This window comes from Notolepis coatsorum, assembly GCF_963971535.1.
Source record: "Notolepis coatsorum genome assembly, chromosome: 20".
Lineage (NCBI taxonomy): Eukaryota > Metazoa > Chordata > Actinopteri > Aulopiformes > Paralepididae > Notolepis > Notolepis coatsorum.
In genome coordinates, this window is record NC_140184.1 from 37,643,485 (window position 1) to 37,664,206 (window position 20,722).

Sequence of the window (20,722 nt, forward strand, 5' to 3'; positions counted from 1 at the left end):
TTGGGGTCAACTATATTTTAGTTATTGTGACTACAGGTGTTGAACATGTACCAAATGCTATCAATTAAAGATGGACAAGGTCACAAAGTAGAACAATGGGCCTCATTCACGAAGCGATATAAGAACAGACTCTTATTTTGTTCTTAACTGGGATTTTTTCTTATTTTGTTCTTGCCTGGGATTCAGCAATGTTTTTGCTTTTCTCTTAGGCAAGACCAAATTTTAAGAGTGGTCGAGAGCACTCTTACCCAGATAAGAAAAAGAAAAAAAAGCCTACAATTGGTCAATTGCCCCCAAATACGACTTTAAAGAAACTCAGAACTTATTGCGTGCGTACTGCTTCTGAAATGGATTATATAGATAGATGCTCTGGCCGCCCAGGCCGTACGCATAGAACGCATATTTAGAGATTGTCTAGATCTATTTGCAGAGCCAGATGAGTGGCTGCTTAGCCGTTTCAGATTGCCAAGGACGGTCCTTTTAGATGTATGCAATACTCTGGAGCCTCAACTCAGACACAACACACGCCAGTCAAATCCTCTGCCTCCACACCTACAAGCGCCCTCAGGGTTTTAGCCACAGGGACCTTTCAGAGACAGGGCTGTACGCTAAGCTTTTTCACTAGGGGCACACTTGCCCCTAAATGAGAAATTTAGGGGCAAAAAATATTTTTTAGGGGAACATTTTTAAATAACAATTTTACCATTATTTATATCGATTGTTTTTTATTTAAAAAAAAGAAAAAAAATTATTTTATATAAATTCTTTTTTTAATAAAATATATATATTATATAATCATACTTGTAGTTGTATTATCTGCGAGACATCGCCACCACGCAACAAGTCAAAATGCTCGCTATATGCAACCAGCTCCACTGTCTGTGTGTACTCGAGTAGCCTCCAGCTACGGCCAGGATTCTCCGGAGCTGCAGCTGGACCCTATACTGTAGCCTCCAGCTACGGCCAGGATTCTCCGGCGCTGCAGCTGGACCCTATTGACTATATTCAGCGTGCCCTCAGCTCGAATACGCATCGACTCAGTGTTATAAGACATTGATATCAGGAGCTATCTGAACTATTTAGTTTAATGGGACGTTTCGTTTTGAACAGTAAGCTAACGCGAGCTATCATGCACTACTAGACTTGCTGGAGGCGCATTTGTTGATATCAGTAGCTAGCCGGCTGGCAGGCTCACCGAGGTCCCAGTGTCCCACTAGAGACTAGTGTTTACAACAGCCACGGGTGCGGGAGGAGCAGCAGACGCCGCAGCTCTCTCCGTGTGTCTGAGTTCAGTTCAGTTCGGCTCACTATAGGAGGTCGAACGCGTCGAAAATATGAAGCAATACTAACTTTACTTTTCTTCATAGCTAAATCAGACAGTCAGCCAGTCTATCAGAGTGAGTGCTCAGTCGATTGTTCCCGCTGATCATACCTGTTGAGTGCTCACTGCTTAGCTCGCGTGAGTGGCGTCATCACACGCCTTGGATAATTTAGGAGTGAAATGCGAATGCAAGGCTTGAAAGCACTACTCGCAAGCCCGCCCCCAGATAATATTTACCAATCGCAACGGCCAATTAAAGGGGCAATTCGCGACCATCTCGTCGCAGTGTACAGCCCTGAGAGAGAGAGAGGTGAAATGTCAGGTATTTCCCAACCTACTTTAACCTCTTCCACCCGTCCGGTACCGGACCGCAAATGACATCACGCCATAAATCATTCTCTCTAGACTGTATGACATAATGTTAATTTCTTTTTTCAAATGTATCCAACAGTAAACATCCTAACCATGTCACAACAGCAGTCATAGTGTATATTTTCAGCAATACGTTTGTTTACCAATAGGTTAAAGTGTTATTAATGAAATATGAGTTCAGGAATTGTTTTCAATAGATCGCGAATTTCGACCGGAAATAAATCCGAGCGGCCATTTTGCTGTAGTCATTATGATGAAGGAAAGACGGGGCTTTCAATGAGCGTTGAATTTTTTGTATTTCTCTGCATTATATACCACAAAACTGAACGTTATTTTTGGCATAGGTTGGAGCGTAGTTAGTGTCTCCCTTCTGTGAACATTTAGCAACAATCTGCGTTTCAAACGGATTCAAAATGGCGGACCTGTCGCAAAAATAAAAAGCTGTATTTACAGTAGATTTCATTCTGTTATTCATGCACGCCTGGTGATACTAAATCCAAATTGAACTCTGTCATTGGAACAAGTAGATTTGGCCCGATCCATAGATGTGCAACATCGCTATAATAAGGTAATTTATAGGCCTCATATTCTATATTATTATTTTTTTTTATTGATCTTTTTCCCCCTCCATTTTCCTCCGATTTTCTCCCATCCCAATGTTAGTCGTTATGCCACTTACCCCCCACAGTCGGTCTGGGAGAGTGGAGGCTATCACGTGCTTCCTCCGACACACATCCAGCCAGTCCGCTTCTTTTCACCTGGCAGCGCGGATTCTCATTGAGAGGGCGTAGCGTGTGGAAGGATCACACTATCCCACTCAAGTCCTATCCGCGCTTAGCAGGCGCCCCGACCGAACTGTAGGAGTCGCTGTTTACAACGACCCGGACCCACCCCGCCATCTTCTCCCACCCTCTAATACTGCCAATTGTATTAGTGTGAACGGCCAGCCAAGCTGGTGACAACCCCGGAGCTGTGAGCTGGATTCGAACAGGCGAATCTAGCCGCTCAGGGGTTTGGTGACAAACGCAATCTCCGTTACGCCACCTGACCGCCCTCATCATATTCTATATTCTATAATAATATTTCAAATTGCATGGGTCCGGATTGCAGAATTCAGTACTGTATCTACAAAACCTTCTGTTTAATCATCTTCCCTTTATTAATTTCCTTAGATCTTTTTGTACACGTGATCTCAAGAAGGTGCTGGACGAGCTCAGTGGCAGTTTATGTCTGGTCATTTTTATTCACTGTCAAATATGCAAAGTCATTATTCATATTCTCCTTTGTTTCATCACAATTTAAGCAAGCCTAGTAATAGACACAATATTTCTGACACTGGGAATACATTCACTGAGGTCCATAGATGTCCCTAGATACCAAGAACATGCAAATGGACCTTGTAGAAGTGGAGCAATCTTCCATTTACTTTTCCATTTATTTTAGGTGGATTTTCAGAAAATAGGCTCAGGTGGAAGAGGTTAAGAACGGGTTGATGAATGCGGCGGTGGCTTTTCTTATTTTTCTCTTAACAGACAGTTAAGAAAAAATATAAGAAAAATACAAGAGTTAAGAGAGTATTGGTGAATGAGGCCCATTGTGTTTTTACAGTAGCACAACTATGTAGACCACTTCTTATTTGCTAGGAAAATACCCACCAAACAACACAGTCTAGATCAGGGATTGGCAAATTTGATGGTCACAGGTGCAAATAAATAAATGTAGAATCAAGGATGTCACTATGAGGGTATCAAACTGTGTGTATGATTGTGCACTTCTCAGACATCATACTCACACAAGATAAGATGAGAATAACTTTATTATCCCTCAGGGGAAATTACTTTGTCATAGTCCAACATGGCAAGGGATCAAATAAGATATACAAATATTTTTTAAATGTTATAAAAATGTAAACCACTTGGCTGGTCAGGTATATGGATCTTGACGGGTGTAAAAAGTAACGGTACGTATGTACAGGGTTATAGTGTTTATACAGTTATAGCCCATCAGTGTAAATGAGGGAAACTCTGTTGCCATTCAAGTATAAATAAAGGATTGAAATAAAATTGTGATATGTATGTACAGGGTTATAGTGATATTTATGTACAGAGTCATATACATATAGTGTTTCAATTTTGACATACATTGACACTATATTAGACATTCCAATGATTCCCATTTTCCTTTTTTTAAGAACATACATGGTCAATTTCCAATTTGGAACACCTTTCTAAAAAGTTGAAAGTAAAGAAATAAATCATGATTCTACTTCCAGTAGGACGGCCATTGTACAATCTACTATAGGGTGACCAGGTCAAAATTGTTCAGTCGCAGGACAGCAGTACTGCTTTTGCGGGACACGTAGGTGAGGGAAAAGAATATGTTTTGTTTTTTGTTTTTTAATTGCTAATTAAAATTTAAGACTTATTTATTATTTAAATGCCTTTATTTCATATTCAACGCGGACGGTAGGCTATATATAGCACATTGTTATTAATCTTATTAAACTGTAGATGTAGATGCTTCACCTAGCACCGGGATTTGTGAAAATAAGCACCGCTGCGGGAGGATCTTCTCACTGAGAACACACAGCCTGCGTTTAACCATTTTTTTTCTTTCCCCTCACGATTTATTTAACGTGCCCTGGCTGGCTGGCTCGGCGAGGCTCTCTCTCCACTCTGTAGCCTATACCGGCTCTACCGGACCCGGTGTCTGTGAGTGATGGGGGCAGTGGCGGGCGAGGTGGCGAGCTTCTCTCACGGTTTTCTGGACAGCTTCGGCCCCTCGCTGGCTCATGGTGGCGGTGCCTTGGCGGCTCATCATCATCCCCCGATGCAAGGTCCGTGTCTCGCCGGAGTCATGGAGTATTATTAGCGGTTTAAAGACAGCGCAACTGTCTTTCCGGTATGTCAAGTATTTGAGCCGTGCCGTTTTTCTTTCTTTTTTTTATCTACTTTTTCTCCCCATTTTTCAATTTTTTTTCTCCCATCCCAATTTCGTATTATCCAATTCTACCCTCCCCTGTCTCGAACGTTGTTAGACCATGCCTCCCACTGGTCGGCTGCAATGTGGACCAAGCCTTGCATCATGTGTCCCTTCCGGTACACGAGGAGGCAGCTGTCGCATCTTTTCACCTGTACAGCGCAATCTCTCAGTGGCGAGGAGTAATGCATGGGAGGCTCACGCTGCCCCCGTTGCTTCCTGATTCTGCTGTACAGGCGCACCAACCGACCTGTAGGAGTCGCTGTCCACAACGTCCGATCCCCACCCACCGGCTTTCCCACCCCCTAATACTGCCAATTGTATTAGTATGAACGACCAGCCAAGCCGAAAGCAACGCCGAGAGCTGGGCTCGAACCCAGCATCTCCTGCGTTAGTGGCGAGCGCCTTGCCCACTGCGCCACTTAGCCGCCGTGCCGTGCCGTTTATTAAAGTCAATGCATAAATACGGCAATTGGGTGGTAGAGGTGCGTGTTCACCGGCAGAGGGGTCGGCGGAGGAGGGGGGTAGAGATGCGTGTTCGCCGGCAGAGGGGTCGGTGGAGGAGGGGGTTAGAGGTGCGTGTTTCTTCTGACTCGAGTGACACTGACACACTGCAGCTCGGACTGACAGCTAAATATAAGAGGGTAATTTGAGCGAGGCATTAAATGAACAACATTTAAAGGGGAACTATCTTATAAATGACCTTTTCCAGTGTTTAGGGTCATTTTCTAGCTATGTGGACTTATAGTAATAGGATCTATGTCTCTAATTCTCGATTTGGCACATTCTTCCAATTCTCATCTCACAATAATGTCCCTCCCTCAAGTGAGTCATCTGAAAATTAGCGTATTCTGGACGTCAGATGGTCCTCATTTGCATAATAACGCCCGCCCCCCTCTAGCTGCCAGCTGAGCGAGAGAGAGATAGACCCACGGTGGTGGACCAACTGGACCTCGGTGTCTGTATTCGACAGGCTTTTGTCCCAATCGGCGCACCAACTGGCCCTCTCTCGTGGACCAACTGGGTCACGCAGGATAACTGGATAGGCTGTATCCTGTATTAGCCAGGCTTTTGTCCCAAACGGCGCCTCATAGTCCACCACCGCGCTGCGCCACAGCCCATGCTCCCGACCGAGAGAGAACGTACTGTAAACACTCTGCGTGTCTCCCGGCTCCCTCTCCTCTCCCGGCTACCTCTCCCGGGAGACACGCAGTGTTTACACAGTTATTTTTTTCTCTCTCTCTCTCTCTCTCTCTCACTCTCACTCTCACTCTCACTCTCACACTCACACTCACTCTCACACTCACTCTCACACTCACTCACTCACTCACTCACTCACTCACTCACTCACTCACTCACTCACTCACTCACTCACTCACTCACTCACTCACTCACTCACTCACTCACTCACTCACTCACTCACTCAGACTGTGTGGACTGACTGTCAGTGTCACTCAAAGTGCTTATGGGCGGAGCCAGGCCATAACAGCCTGAAATCCGGAGGCTGAAAAATGATGGTTTTGAGTACTTGATTAGAAATATAAACCAATGCATTTTTTTTTAAAGAACCGTACAGATGTCTTCAATAGACTCACAGGAATTGTGTAAAGTTGCCCAAATAGTGCTAGGAATAGTAAAATAGTTCCCCTTTAAAACATGTTTAAAATAATAATTATTATTGTTTTTACCATGATCTTTGAAATGCGGGACATTGTTCTGTTGCAGCGGGACGCGGGACAAACATCCCATTATCGGGACAGGTGGTCACCCTACAAGTGTGTCTGTATTTGATTATAGTGACATTCTGTACATGCAGGCTTCTCCCTTCACATTAAAACTAGGGATGTTCGATATTGGCTTTTTTACCTATACCGATATTGTCCAACTCTTAATTTCCGATACCGATATCAACCGATACCGATATATGCAGGGCTTCCCCCCCCAAAAAACTTAATAATTTCAGGTAATTAACATTACATATCTCTTGTCGTGGAATTAACACAACATTATGCATACTTTTGACAATAAATAAAATCAGAATGTGTTCTTACTTGCTTGCCTGGATAAATAAAGGTTAAATAAATGTAAAAAAAAATATATATATATATATATATTTTTTTTTAAACAGACGTCGATAATTTCCGATATCACATTTTAATGCCAATATCGGCCGATAATATCGGTAGGCTGATAATATCAGACATCCCTAATTAAAACCCCTTATGCTGTGTATGATGGTGTACTGCATATTATCACTGGAGATACATTTCTCACTCACCATTGAATTGTATATGAAAATGTGGGATGGCCTTGCATTTTCACTTGCAGAGAATGGATAGGCATTGCATTTTATTTATTTATAAAGTTCTGCTTATGAAACCCTATTATATCAGCTATTTTTATTGCTTTTAACCTTAAGCCCTAGCCATATTTCTTTTTTAATTTGCCTAAAAATACATACCCAAGTAAATGGAAGATTGCTCCACTTCTATAAGGCTATTTGCATGTTCCTGGTATCTAGGGACATATATGGACCTCAGGGAATGTATTCCCAGTGTCAGAAATATTGTGGAGGATTAGGGAGGACCTCTTTGCCTAATATGCCGGGTATGAACGCTGAAGGACGGTTCCCCTCTGTGCCCTCAGGAATCCCAACGATTCTTATATTGTAGCGTCTCTCCCGAGACTGCAGTTCGCTAATTCTGGCCTGCATCTTGGTCGTCTCTGCCTGCTTGTCTGTTAAGGCCCATCATTTTAATAAACTGGTCAACACTGCTCAAAACGGCTTTATTTCCGGCATTGGTTGCCTGATGCGACCACAGTGCAGGCGCATCAGGCAGCCAAAGCCGGAAATAAAGCAGTGTTGACCAGTTTATTAAAATGATTTTAAATGGTTATTAGCAATGCCAAGCTTTCAAACCCTAGCGTTTGTCTGTCCAAAACCCTTTGCGACACCTGTACGACAAGCGTTTTGATAGAAAAAAGCGAGACAGACTTAATTGTAGGATTTTTACATCATCATAGAAGGGACTGTATTCACAGAGCGATTAGCTAGTCCAACAATGTTGGTGTGATTTTACAGTCCCGAAAGGGGCTAGGCGAATTGGGTCAGTTTGCTAATGGCTGCTAATGTTAGCTCAGCCCCTGCCGTGCTAGGTGTGATACCTTCAGTTGCTGGTGTTGCTACAACCTGAACAGCAGACAGTTTGCTTGCCATTTTTCCGAAAAATAATAATATATATATATATAAGGTGAATAACCTGGCAATGCTTTTTACTAAAAACCAAAAATATAACAGACTATAGGGGTAGAAAAGTATGTTTTCCAAAGTATACGGCAGCTATGAAACACGTCCTTATCCCATGCCGCCGGCTCCGCCCCCTCCGTAAAACTGGTTTTATATATCTTATCTGTATAAATAAAGGACACATTTTTTTTATTTCTATCAGATGCTCCAAGGTATCTTACTGTGAAACCATTTTAAACATCTGGCTGAAAATCACCCCTTACTCGCTGGTTTTTAAACTCCATTTAAAAATGGTTTGGTTAATTAAATGTACACCTATGGATTACTGTTTATTGTTGTTGTTGGTGGTGTGTATCTATGTGCGCTTTAGCCTTTCACTTTCTGCATATAAAAAGGCTTTGTTTGATAATTGTATGTGCACCTACAGACTAATGTTTGTTATTATTATTATTATTATTATTATTATTATTATTATTATTATTATTATTATTATTATTATTATTATTATTATTTATTATTATTATTATTATTATTATTATTATTATTATTATTATTATTATTATTATTAATAATTGATGATCATCATAATAATACTACTGTTATTATTTTGTGTGTGTGTGTAATGATTTAGCCTCTCCGACTCTGGCCAAAATGCTAGTGGGCTACTTAATCGGTATAATAACATATAGCCTAATGCTATCACTTTATGTGATCCCAAGTTAACTATACTCTAAACAACCGCTCTCTTGGATATACAGCATAACATTTACATGGTAATGGTAAACATGATTGATCATTTATTTTGGCATTGCACAGTTTCATGTAAAATGGATGATAATAAGTTTACTCGAGACACGATGAAAGCAAGCAATGAGGAGAGGATGATGTACAATACAAAATAATGAACAAGAGTGAACTCATCACACTTTATTCGGTATGCTCACAGATGAACGAACGTACAGGAACGTAACATCCGTGGGGACGAGCGCTGGGATCTAAGAAGAAGGTGACACATATGGGTGAATGCAGGGAACAGGTGTTGAGGAAACAATGCTGTTCGTGCTGTATGGTGTTCGGGACACCTGCACCAAGCAGTGTTGGTAAAGAAGAAGCCCATTTCTAGGCTGCAAGGTGGTGTTGGGCTTGGGGTTAGACTTCTGAGTTGCAGGGAGGGACAGAATTCAACCTACAACATTGGTCTAGCTTTTGTTTTTGTAAATGAAAGGTGTATCAGACCCTGTGAAAGGCATCTTCGTAATTGTGCCCCAGGTTGTTTTGTATGAGTTGTTTTAATGGAGTGTTTAATCTCCTGATCCACCTCTTTTTACATTCCTCTGAAGAAAATGTATTCTATTCTATTGTAAAAGGTGTTTTTGTTGTGTTGTTCCCCTCAGGATCACCTGATGTTCCCCCGGATGTTGATGAAGCTGGTGAGCCTACGGACCCTGAGCAGTGTCCACTCGGAGCAGGTCTTCGCCCTGCGCCTTCAGGACAAGAAGCTCCCCCCTCTGCTCTCTGAAATCTGGGATGTCCACGAGTGACCGAAAAGCCTGATGTCGCACTTCAGGGCCCCATAAGCCTGGGACCGATATTTGTGGCATCTTTTGAACAATTGAGACATTGAAGTGGAAAACACCCAGCAACACAGCTTCCTTTCTGCTCTCCTGGTCAGAGATTTGTTGTAAAAGATTTGGAGGATTTTTTTTGAGAGTAGCAATGACCTTTACTCTCCTACAGACTGCAGAATACATTTGTGGTGAGAAGGGGTTTGAAGCGTGGCCACCCTGTTTTCTTCCAGACCTTTCTTTCAGCACTTTCTTCCAATTGTGTTGAGGTTGAGATGGGCTCATTCTGGTGAGATTAATGCCGCCACCAGGCTCACAAGCCAGTGTTATCAATGCATTGATATCTATTGAAAGTCATTAAATCAATCTCTAGAGCAGTTCTATACTCTATCTCTAACTCTTAACTCTAACAATGCTAATCATAAAGCTTAGAACAGCTCTTTGCTATCGCACCCTCATAATCCAGTTTTTGGAGGATTGCAGCTACACATTAAAAATAACTAGTAATTTTATGTTGCATTTCAATGGAATGGGATACGGAGTTGGGGATATGCAGGCTGCTACCCGATGTTGGTAAGCAACATCTTATTGGTGTTCAGACTTTTGATAGATTGGTAGGGCATCTGGTTGTTAATTGTGTGTTGTAATTGAGCAACCGATCAGCTTGATGTAATTGTTCCTTTTTGGAGGAGAATTAGGAATTGAGCTGATCGGCGCAGAAGTTGCTCAGGTAAAGTGATGTATTGTAATGCTCTGGTAATTAAGAGGTGTCTGTTCTCTAGTCAATTACTTGAGTTTATTCTTTGAAATATAACAAGGACCATTCATGTACATGGCACATTTATTTCCACAAGACAAATGGATAAAGAGCTCACATAAACAAAATATCCATATGAAAGATTGTACAATCACATACAAACGCACAAGAACGCATTCGTATCGGAGGGTTGGTGATAATGTGACTATTCAGAATGAGGACCGAGTCTCTCCGGCAGACTCTATCCTTGTTCTGTGTACTGGTTTAGTTGTAGTTTCCTCATGCACTGAAAAAAATTTGAACATGTACAGGAAATGGTGAAGTGACTTAGATTATCAATCTAAACATTGAACAAGCACTCACCCTACTGCATCTGTCAGTTGTGAAAATGCTGCTTTGTTCGTTGATTAGCTTTCTGTGAAGGCATTCCCAGGGAGATTTGCATTCCTGGTTGTTTTAGTCCAATGGTGAAGTAGTTAATGGATAATTCTGTACCCCCCCCCTCCCCCCTTCACTCAACCAAGATCGTTTTGCTGTTATCTGCCATCATACCTTCTGGTTCTGATGAAAATGTTGTCACTGAAAAAGGGTATTTAGCTCCTCTGGTACACATTGTGGCATGGCCATCCCAGGCTCCATTACATTCTTACTCTGCCAACATGGTTGTGAGGAGGGAAACATTTTACTCTGAGGGTCTCACGTTTGAAAAAGATATATTAAATTCTAAAGTTATGAATGTGACATTTGGACTCAAATTTACTAAGACGATGTCTCAGAATAATATACTATTTGAAGAGAAATGAAACACAATTAATGTTACGGGTATAGAGTGCAGATGCACCCTTAAAATTCTTGTAAAGGCTTGTAAAATTGTGTTACGTGACATGAAATGAGCAAGCTTTTTTTCTATGGATGTGTTAATTGGGTGCAATTGGAGGATGTTATCATGAGGCAGCCACTTTAATATATTGTGCATTGGAGTGACCATGCCATAGTCCTTCTGCAGGAACATCATAATACTTCCATTGATGAGATTTACATCGGAATCAAATGATGCATGTGCTATAATAGCAAAATAGGGTGTAGGGTAACAAAACTAAACTAAAAAGAAATGATCCTTTTAGATTTGTTTTCTTTCTAGCATGAATAATTCCGGTGTTATTGATTATGGCTTTCGTCATTTCAAAAAAGGAAAATCATACATTTTATATCATGAATTTATTGCAACAGTTTGATCAGCCAACTGTTATATTTGTTATACTGTTATATAGATATTCCCACCATATCTTCCAGATCATGATCAAATTAATAATGCAACATATTACAGCTAAAATCTTTGATGTAGCCTCATGAATATAAATATTTACTGCTGAGCATACATTCTATGGTGATGGATTGACTTGTGCCGAATTGCCAAAATAGGCTGTCTATAAGAGCACATAGTGGCAGAATGTCAGTGATTTGAATATTATCAAATCAATTTGAGCCCAAATTACATCTGACTGTTTTTGTAAATTAGGTAATATACCCTCCAACAAACTGTATGTCTGTATTGTAGTTTATTTTCGTATCCATGGGAAGAGTTAACTTTAAGCAGTAAAGTTGCATGATCAATTTGACAGGAGGTAATAATAAACTGAAAACTTAATAAATACTGTATTGCCCTCTAGGTTCTGTCATACAAAATCGGATGTTTCAGCAAATATCAGTTGCTGCCAGCAGGTATGGATAAATTGGACAACCAATTCAGACAACGTGTGCAAAGCCCAGACAATTTACAAAACTTTGTTTTTCTGGTTTTAATGCATCACATTAAAATAGTTAAAAGCCCAATCTGTGATTTAAATGTTAACAAATGGGTAGCCCCACCAGAAAAAATATAATGAGAATGGAGACATATTTTCATTCTGTAGTCGATTGACTATAGTAACAGTAAATATTCATTTAAAACTATTTGCTGTATTTCGGGGTTGTACTTGTTGTGTTTATATTGGTTATATTAGTAAACAGATCTATATTTTGATTTATGATTGGTTAAGAAAATTCCAAATAGCACATTTTCCATGTACAAATCAAAGTATAGAACATATTCCTAATTTTTATGTTCAAAGAAATTTACGGATTGGGCCTTTAAGCAACATTGTCTAAACATTTTGACTGTATTATGCCCATCACTTTCTCTCTTCAATTCAACATTCATTCACTATTTTACATCGTAAATGCTATAATTTGAACGGGAACATGTTTGTTACAGTGACTTTGTAACTTGTTTTCAGATTTTCAAATATTATAGGAAATGTTATAAGGGAGTGGCCATACCAAACCAGAGGGCTATTTAATTTGTAGAAAGCAACATGAAACTTTACTATGAATGTCAAGTGACTTTTGGTCATTATAAATCATGGGAGACTATAGTATTGGGTGGAGCTGCTTACCCTTTTATGCTTTCATTCATCCAATAATGATGGGTAAGCAATTGGTTTCCACTCTGTTTTCTGAGGTCTCCTTGAACAAACACTTAACATTTAGCTTCCAATACAAATTTAGGCTCTGCTGACCTTGTAGGGGTGATGGATTATTTTACCACAAGATTGCTTTGAGCTTGGCAAATTTACCTATTAAGCTCCATCCTCTTGACACCCCAAACACATCCGTTGCTTTGGTCCAACAGGTTTTTTTTCTTGATTTTTCTTGACCCTCCTATCACAAGTGTTTCTTACCTCAGTCAAGCTAAGAGAGGGCATCAATCACTACATCTGTTGAACATAAGGATGGTCTGGAATGAGCTTATTCTCAGTTCAAATGAAAAGCGGCTATATGATAAATAGCATATATATATGTTAATGTTGTAGGTATTGAAGTTGATTGTATTGTATATAAATGTACATCTCTGGTGCAGATCTCATTTAATTCCCTTCTCTGTCTTCAAAGGGTGACGCTGTAAACAATGTTGATATAATAGAAATGCAAACCTATTTTAATATTTGTAACGCCTTATTAAGACCTTGTATATTCTGCTACGTATAAATTAAAACTGACAATATTGTAGTCATAACTGCAAGATGATATATTTGAAACCAGAATCTCATTTTCCGATATAATTTTCCAAGTGGTATAAGTTAGTTGAGTTCCAACGGCATCAATAAACTGTTGACTTTTTACACTTGCTGGAAATGTTATTATGGAAATCACATTCATACACAGAGCTGCCTATACGTCACAGTCTTCAAAAGAGCTTTGCTCCAGGCGCCTTATTATTACTGGAACAAAAACGACCAAATTAGTTTAGAAGAAATGTGGTAATAACTTTGAATTGCATGTATATATAGTATTACAAATAACCAAATATGAATCTTGTCTGAACATTAAGAGTGAATTATTCTGTGATAGTATGATCAGAAGAAGGCTCAGGCTGCGCTGCGTTCATCGTCGTTTCCATGGACACTGAATAAACGGCTGCACTAACTCATTTTCGATTCTTATTTATAAAATATATGATAAAAAGACACGGGGGGGGCAATTAATATGATAGTATCTATTAAATATGTTAAGGGTAAATAATACTAGTAAATAGTAATAAAAACTATACCGTAACACCGTTTAGTTGACTTCCTATTTGGGCAGCATAGAGGTTTGACAGTGGAACGTCGTCTCTGCGTAGGAGTGTGAGCTGAGTGGTACAGTCAATACGCGGAACTGCCCAATGCGGCTCTGCAGATATACCCAGAGTCATGACTCTGCAGATATACCCTACTCGAACTGCCAGCAGAGAGAAGAGGATGTTGTGAAGACAGGCTGTGAGCCATCCGCTCAATGAGGGAAGACAAATGCCAATATTGCATCATTTAGCTTGGCTCTGAACATGGGCTTACACGATGGAGTAGTTTATTTCAACTGTCATCTTTCTTAAACGAGTCATCGTAATTTGAAATGAATGTAAATTCGCGTCACATTGGCTTTTTCCACTGACCGAGGAGAAGGGCACCAGCATCAACCAGGCCGACAGCGGTAACTGACTAGCTAACGGCTAATGCAGCCAGGTAAGGGTGTTATTCTGTCCGTCCGTTATTTATTATTTAACGTTGACCCACCAAATGCCAACCTAGTGTGGGTTGGACATATCCATTTCTAATACGTTACTTAAGATACACAATTGCTTGCTCTATCAAGTGAAAAATCAGCTAAGCTAGTTACTGTACCATTAGCAGCTATCCTGTTAGCTAACAGCTAGTTAATCCACCCCTGACGTAAACGATGCAGCTAGCTAGCGTGATGGAGCCTGGAGTGGAGGATGTACGTTAGTAACGTTATCGGTGCATAAGCTCATAACGTTAGTTGATGATTGTGTCAGTATGCAGGCGTTTGTTGGTTTGCTCTGAGCATCTCGGTTTAAGGTTATTAGGAGTGCGTTAACGTACTGTACATGCTGTAGTAGTGAATGCAGCTCTGGCAGGCCTAGACCATCATTAATGTTCAGCCTTTTTCTTTGAACAACATTAATGTTCGTCTAATATCCACAATGACTATTGGGGAACGTATTTGATAGCTGACTAATTTAGAGATAGCATCTCTAATGTCAAACAGCGACCTCTATAAATAGAGAGAAAGCCCCTCGGTATTGCACGTTGTGGGGGTTGGAGTTGAAAGGTGTTAGGGGAGGGGTTGCTATTGCCAGCCATACCCACCTCAGGCTCTACCAAGAGAGGTCTGGAAACATGATAAGTCCTTATCATTATGGCACGAGTATTGTGTTTTATTCTAAATTCTATATAGCTATAATATACTGTTGGTTTAATATTTTCCCAGACCTCTTTTGGTAGGAGCTGAGGTGTGGCCAGCAATAACAACCCCTCCTCTATCCCCATTCAACTTCAACCCACACATCAGACTAAAATATATATATATATATATATTTTTTTATCAAATTTTTATATATATTTTAAGTGCAATATCAACCAGGGCCTTTTGCTTAGAAGTTAAAAAGTAAACACTAGGGCGCAGTGTTGCGTTCTTCATATCAACACTGGTTGCATGCACGCTAATGACGCCACGTGCACGCACGCTCATGGGCGTGTGCGCACATAAATGTTCCCTCGCTTAAAGGAAAACTCCAACATTTTGGGAAATTAGCTTATTTAACATCTTCCCTGGAGTTAGACAAGAAGATACATACCTTTTTTGTCTCTGTGCGTGCATTTAGCTTTGGGAACGGTCGCTCCGTTAGCATAGCTTAGCTTCATCACTGGAAGTGAGGGGGGGCGGGAGCCTGACGTTCCCTTAGTGTATAGTTTGATTGATTGATTGAAAAGTTTATTAACAGATTGCAGAATACACTCCAAATACAACTCCAAAACGTTCATGTAAACATGTTGTGACCTGTGTATTCACCACGTGGAGAAATAAAAAATAATTGAATTAGACAATTACGTTTTATAAGCAAATAAACTCTGAACTATTTTTTGCCTAACCACTCCTCTCTGAGCGGTGAGCGCAGCTAGTGATTTCAACGTGTCGTCGTGATTTTTGACATTCGCATTCATTCAAAGGATCCGAACCGATTGAAGTTTATGGATACCATGATTTAAAATCCTCTTACCTTGACGATTAAAAGCCTCCCCAATTTAGAAAACAGTAATCCAATGGCTGGTATTGTTATACCGGACGCTCTGAGCTAACCAGAGCTAACACAGATCAGGATGGTAAAGCATATATAATGACTTCCTTTCTGGGGTTTTCAAAATAAAAGTGCGACGTTTATAGCAGCGGAAAACGTTTATTTTGTACATTATCTAACGTTAACACGAACCTAAACTAACTTTATGTTAGTTGTAACGTTAGTTTAGGTTCGTGTTAACGTTAGATAATGTACAAAATAAACGTTTTCCGCTGCTATAAACGTTGCACTTTTATTTTGAAAACCCATCCTGATCTGTGTTAGCTCCGGTTAGCTCAGAGCGTCCGGTATAACAATACCAGCCATTGGATTACTGTTTTCTAAATTGGGGAGGCTTTTAATCGTCAAGGTAAGAGGATTTTAAGTCATGGTATCCATAAACTTCAATCGGTTCGGATCCTTTGAATGAATGCGAATGTCAACAATCACGACGACACGTTGAAATCACTGGCTGCGCTCAGAGAGGAGTGGTTAGGCAAAAAATAGTTCAGAGTTAGAGTATATTTGCTTATAAAACGTAATTGTCTAATTCAATTATTTTTTATTTCTCCACGTGGTGAATACACAGGTCACAACATGTTTACATGAACGTTTTGGAGTTGTATTTGGAGTGTATTCTGCAATCTGTTAATAAACTTTTCAATCAATCAATCAAACTATACACTGTAAGGGAACGTCAGGCTCCGGCCCCCCCTCACTTCCAGTGATGAAGCTAAGCTATGCTAACGGAGCCACTGTTCCCAAAGCTAAATGCACGCACAGACACAAAAAAGGTATGTATCTTCTTGTCTAACTCCAGGGAAGATGTTAAATAAGCTAATTTTCCAACATGTTGGAGTTTTCCTTTAAGCACAGACTAAAGACAATGCCTAATTGCCTCTACGAATGGAATGTAACACATTTCATTCACAAGTTCTGTGTGAATGTACATGTATCTGAGAACGTATTTAACACACCTGACGACCGGCGCTATTGATATGCAAAGTAGGCCAGGTGGGTACTTAGCGAGTGCAGCGCATTCCTGTGTGCGCGTGCCGTGCACATCCGTGCGTGTGCGCGCACGAGCTTCTGCACACACAACTTTGGCTGCACTGCGTGCAACCCCGTCCCATGAGGAACGCATCACTGCTAGGGCAGCTGGGTAGCGCAGTGGACTAAGCACTTGCCTACCACAGCAGAGACTCTGGGATCGAATCCAGCTGTCAGCGGTTCCTCCGGCTTGGTCAGTCGTCCCTACTAACACAATGGACCTGTCTCAAAACCCTGCCCTCTTTTCTTGATCCTCCAATCACAGCTGTCGCTTACCTCTGACTTCGAGTTAAGCGACAGCTGTGATTGGAGGATCAAGAAAAGGGGCAGGGTTTGAGATAGGTCTATTGGCAGTGTTAGCGGGTGGGAAGCCGGTGGGGTATGTGTCCTGGTCGTTGTAAACTGCGACTCCTACTGGTCGGTCGTGGCGCCTGTTCAGCAGGGAGGGGATCTGGGGGAAATAGCGTGAACCGCTGCATGCGTTATGTTCCCCCAGTGAAACTCCTAGCTGTCACGCCTGTCAGGTGAAAAGAAGCGGCGGGTGACTCCACATGTATCGGAGGAGGCATGTGGTAGTTCTACACCCTCCTCAGGCCGACAGTGGGGCAATGCACACAACGACCATGAAGGGAATTGGCATAACGACTACAATTGGGATGGGTGAAAAAATACAGAAAGCCCAAAAATAAATAGAATACAAATAATAATTAAAAAAAGTTAACGTTATTTAAATGTTATTTTGAGCTGTACATGTATTTTATATGCCTAGTGAAACCTATTAATCCTGGTCATTGTTTCAATATTTTTGGGACAACATCATTGCAGCAGAAAATACAGTCAGAAAGCCTTGTGCTGCCATCTAGGATTTCAAATTTGCACCCTGCTGCACACACTGTCCCCACCCCAAATGTGACATGAGAATCTCTTTGGAGGTGTTCCAACATCATGATCAGGGTGGGGCCAGAGACTGCAGCCTCGAGTGGAGAAAATTATTGCTGCCCCCAGCAAGCGATTAGTGGATTGGCTCATGGAAGGACTGTGTGCTGCTGCTGATTGTTCTTTCCATCAGTCCACATTTCAAACTTGTGCTAATGAGAGGCGACCCTGCACATGGTTTCTTTTTTCTCTCTTTATTATTCCATCCACCGTTTCTCAAACATTTGTCAAGTTTCTTGTTACAAGGACAACCAACACACAGGTCTGCAGTAATTGTGTTTCACTGCCACTGGAGTATTTTACTAATTACATACAGGCGCAAATGCCATTTTTCTGTTCATCTCCCTCTGGCTAGCTGTCTATGGATACGAAACCCGCCATGTAATTCATAACCCATTAGTTTACAAACAGGTCTGTAAGGCTGAGCCCGAATGTTCGAACGTTCGTTCGTTATGGTAACATTCGAATTCTAAATCAAAATTCGAATTCGTTTTTTTTTTCTTTTTTTTTTCTTATGTTTCTTTTATGTGTCTATTCATTCTGTTTGAACCAATGTGGTTTTTCTTCACAGTTGCAGATAAAGATTAGGCTACACTAATATTATAGTATTAAAAAAAACGTTATATTCATTAAAGAAAGTCGATTTAATAAAAAAGAGACTAATTTAATCACTTTATTCAAATTGAGGATTTAGTTTGAGGATATTTATTAAACAAATGCCACTTTTTTACATTAAAAACGAAGGTTCGAACGTTCGTTCGTAAAACCCTGACGAATATCAAGATGTAGCCTGTTAATTGAATTAATAAATTGATTTGTTTGAATACACATGTACCTTTTGCTCAAGCTATAAATTATTCCTCCGTTGTAAAACCCCCTCAAGTCTCTACCGTGTCTACCATTGTGCACCAGCACTGCAATCACAGATGGATGAGCCCCTCCCCTGCCCTCTCCCTCTCAAACCCACTCTGCATTTGTGGGGTGTCTTCTTTACACTTTAAGGTTAGCTCATTTGTATTGTATAGCTAATGAGTGGATGATTGTTTGGATGAAGTTGCAAACATATCCATTGGATGTTATAGACAACCGATGTGTCACAGCATCTTGTTATGTCTGACATGTCATGCTAGGCTGATGACAAATATTATTTATCTGGTCCCCAAGAACATTTTGCAAGTATTTCTGAACATGCGCTACTCTCTTCTAAAGCTAGAAATCAGAGAAAAGACCCTGACATTTGTGATGTCACCAGGATGTAAGCCGTTGCTGTTCCTTAGACAATGAATGTGGCACTAACTTTGTGGACCCTTAACACATTCCCGCCCGACCACGGAGATGTCCGTGTTTCGAATCCAACGCTAGAGTGCCATCCACGGAGATGTCCGTGTTTCGAATCCAACGCTAGAGGGCCATCCACGGACATGTCCGTGGCAAGGTTGTTTTGGCTTTTATTCCATTTTAATAACCTACTCAAGGTCACGGAGCGGCACTGCAGAAGTACCCTACTCTTTGAATTCTGAAAAGTGCATTACCGGCCAGATCCTCTTAGGGGCGCTGTCTCGATAATGCAGTGTGCCCTGTGGCAGAACGGTGCACTATTTTTTATTTAACTTTCAATGGAGTTTCCAGTTAGCTGGATCCTATATGTGTAGCCTGTAGGGCTGGGCGATATGACGATATTATATAAATATCGGGTACAGTTCATTAACGATACACTTTTTTAACGTATCGTGGATATCGTGATGTTTTGCCCAAGAGGATTGTGTCGCGTCAATCTGGTCCACCCCGTTCAAACTTTTGAACAACGCCGCTCCCACACACACACTACTGCATCAAAGTTAGTACGTATGATTAACAAAGGCATTCGTTTTGTGGCATCAACATTATATAGTTACACGTTATATAGTTACACATCAGCGTATTTACCCAAACATAGCAACGTCCAATGACGACATAGATAGCAAGCGTTACTGTTCATATCTCAGTCCGTGCCGAGTTGTGCGTGCCCATTCTGCGGTCTGTTAATAAAGTTTTCAATCAGACAGATGTATGGAAAGGCTTTTATTATAACATTTGTTGCAGTAAAATCATTATGCCTCGTTGTCATGCTGCGGTGCGCTAGTAATCACTCGTCGGCTGCGGTGAGCTGTTGTTGTTGTCGTTGAGCTGAGCTCTCGTTAAAATCAAGGAGGGCATTCAGGAAGTAAAAAAATAATAGCGCTGCTTGCCGATTGGTGCTAAGAACAGCAGGGCGGGTACAAGCGGTGTGACGTAATTGGCAGACTCGACTGTCAATCAAAATTATTCTTTTGCCGGCTGAATGATTGAACGAATGAACGTTATTAACGATTGCAGAATGGGTACAATACAGTACAGCTCAATACAACAACAGTGGACTGACTGGAGGATGAAGACCAGAAAAAGACTTTCGGCTTTTTTACATAAGGGTCCTCCATTTTCAATTCATCAAAACATTTAGAGACATACAAATATACAGTAGTTTCATAAAAATGCTAAAATCCTATTTATTGATTGATTGATTGATTTAAAACTTTATTAACATATTGCAGAATGGGTACAGTACAGCTCAATACATACAATTGTTAAGGGGATGCAGACCAGCGAAAGACTTTCGTCTTGTTTACATCAGGGTCCCCCATTTTCGATTCATCATATTTCATATCTAAATTATATAATATCTCATTGCTAAATATATGCAATATATAATCTAATAATCCAATAATCTAAATCTAATATATAATATAAAAATGCTAAATGCATGGGTATTTTATTTTGTCTTTAATGTTAGCTTGCAAACTCAAATACTGTCTTGGTAAGCCTC

At 40.6% G+C, this 20,722-nt stretch overlaps 2 protein-coding genes across 6 annotated transcripts in view; both read left to right on the forward strand.

Moving 5' to 3' along the window:
• Positions 1–13,400, forward strand: part of nr1h3 (nuclear receptor subfamily 1, group H, member 3) — a 57,143-nt gene extending 43,743 nt beyond the window's left edge. The window contains exon 11 of the mRNA XM_084337507.1: positions 9,314–13,400. Coding sequence (XP_084193633.1) covers positions 9,314–9,460 — 147 coding nt within the window. The 3' untranslated portion in view covers positions 9,461–13,400. The remainder of the gene's footprint in view (positions 1–9,313) is intronic.
• A 617-nt stretch (positions 13,401–14,017) lies between these two features.
• The window catches only part of madd (MAP-kinase activating death domain), a 118,581-nt gene continuing 111,876 nt past the window's right edge, over positions 14,018–20,722 (forward strand). For all 5 annotated transcript variants that reach the window (XM_084337839.1, XM_084337841.1, XM_084337843.1 and 2 more), the window contains exon 1: positions 14,018–14,281. The gene's annotated coding sequence lies outside the window, so the exon portion shown is untranslated. The remainder of the gene's footprint in view (positions 14,282–20,722) is intronic.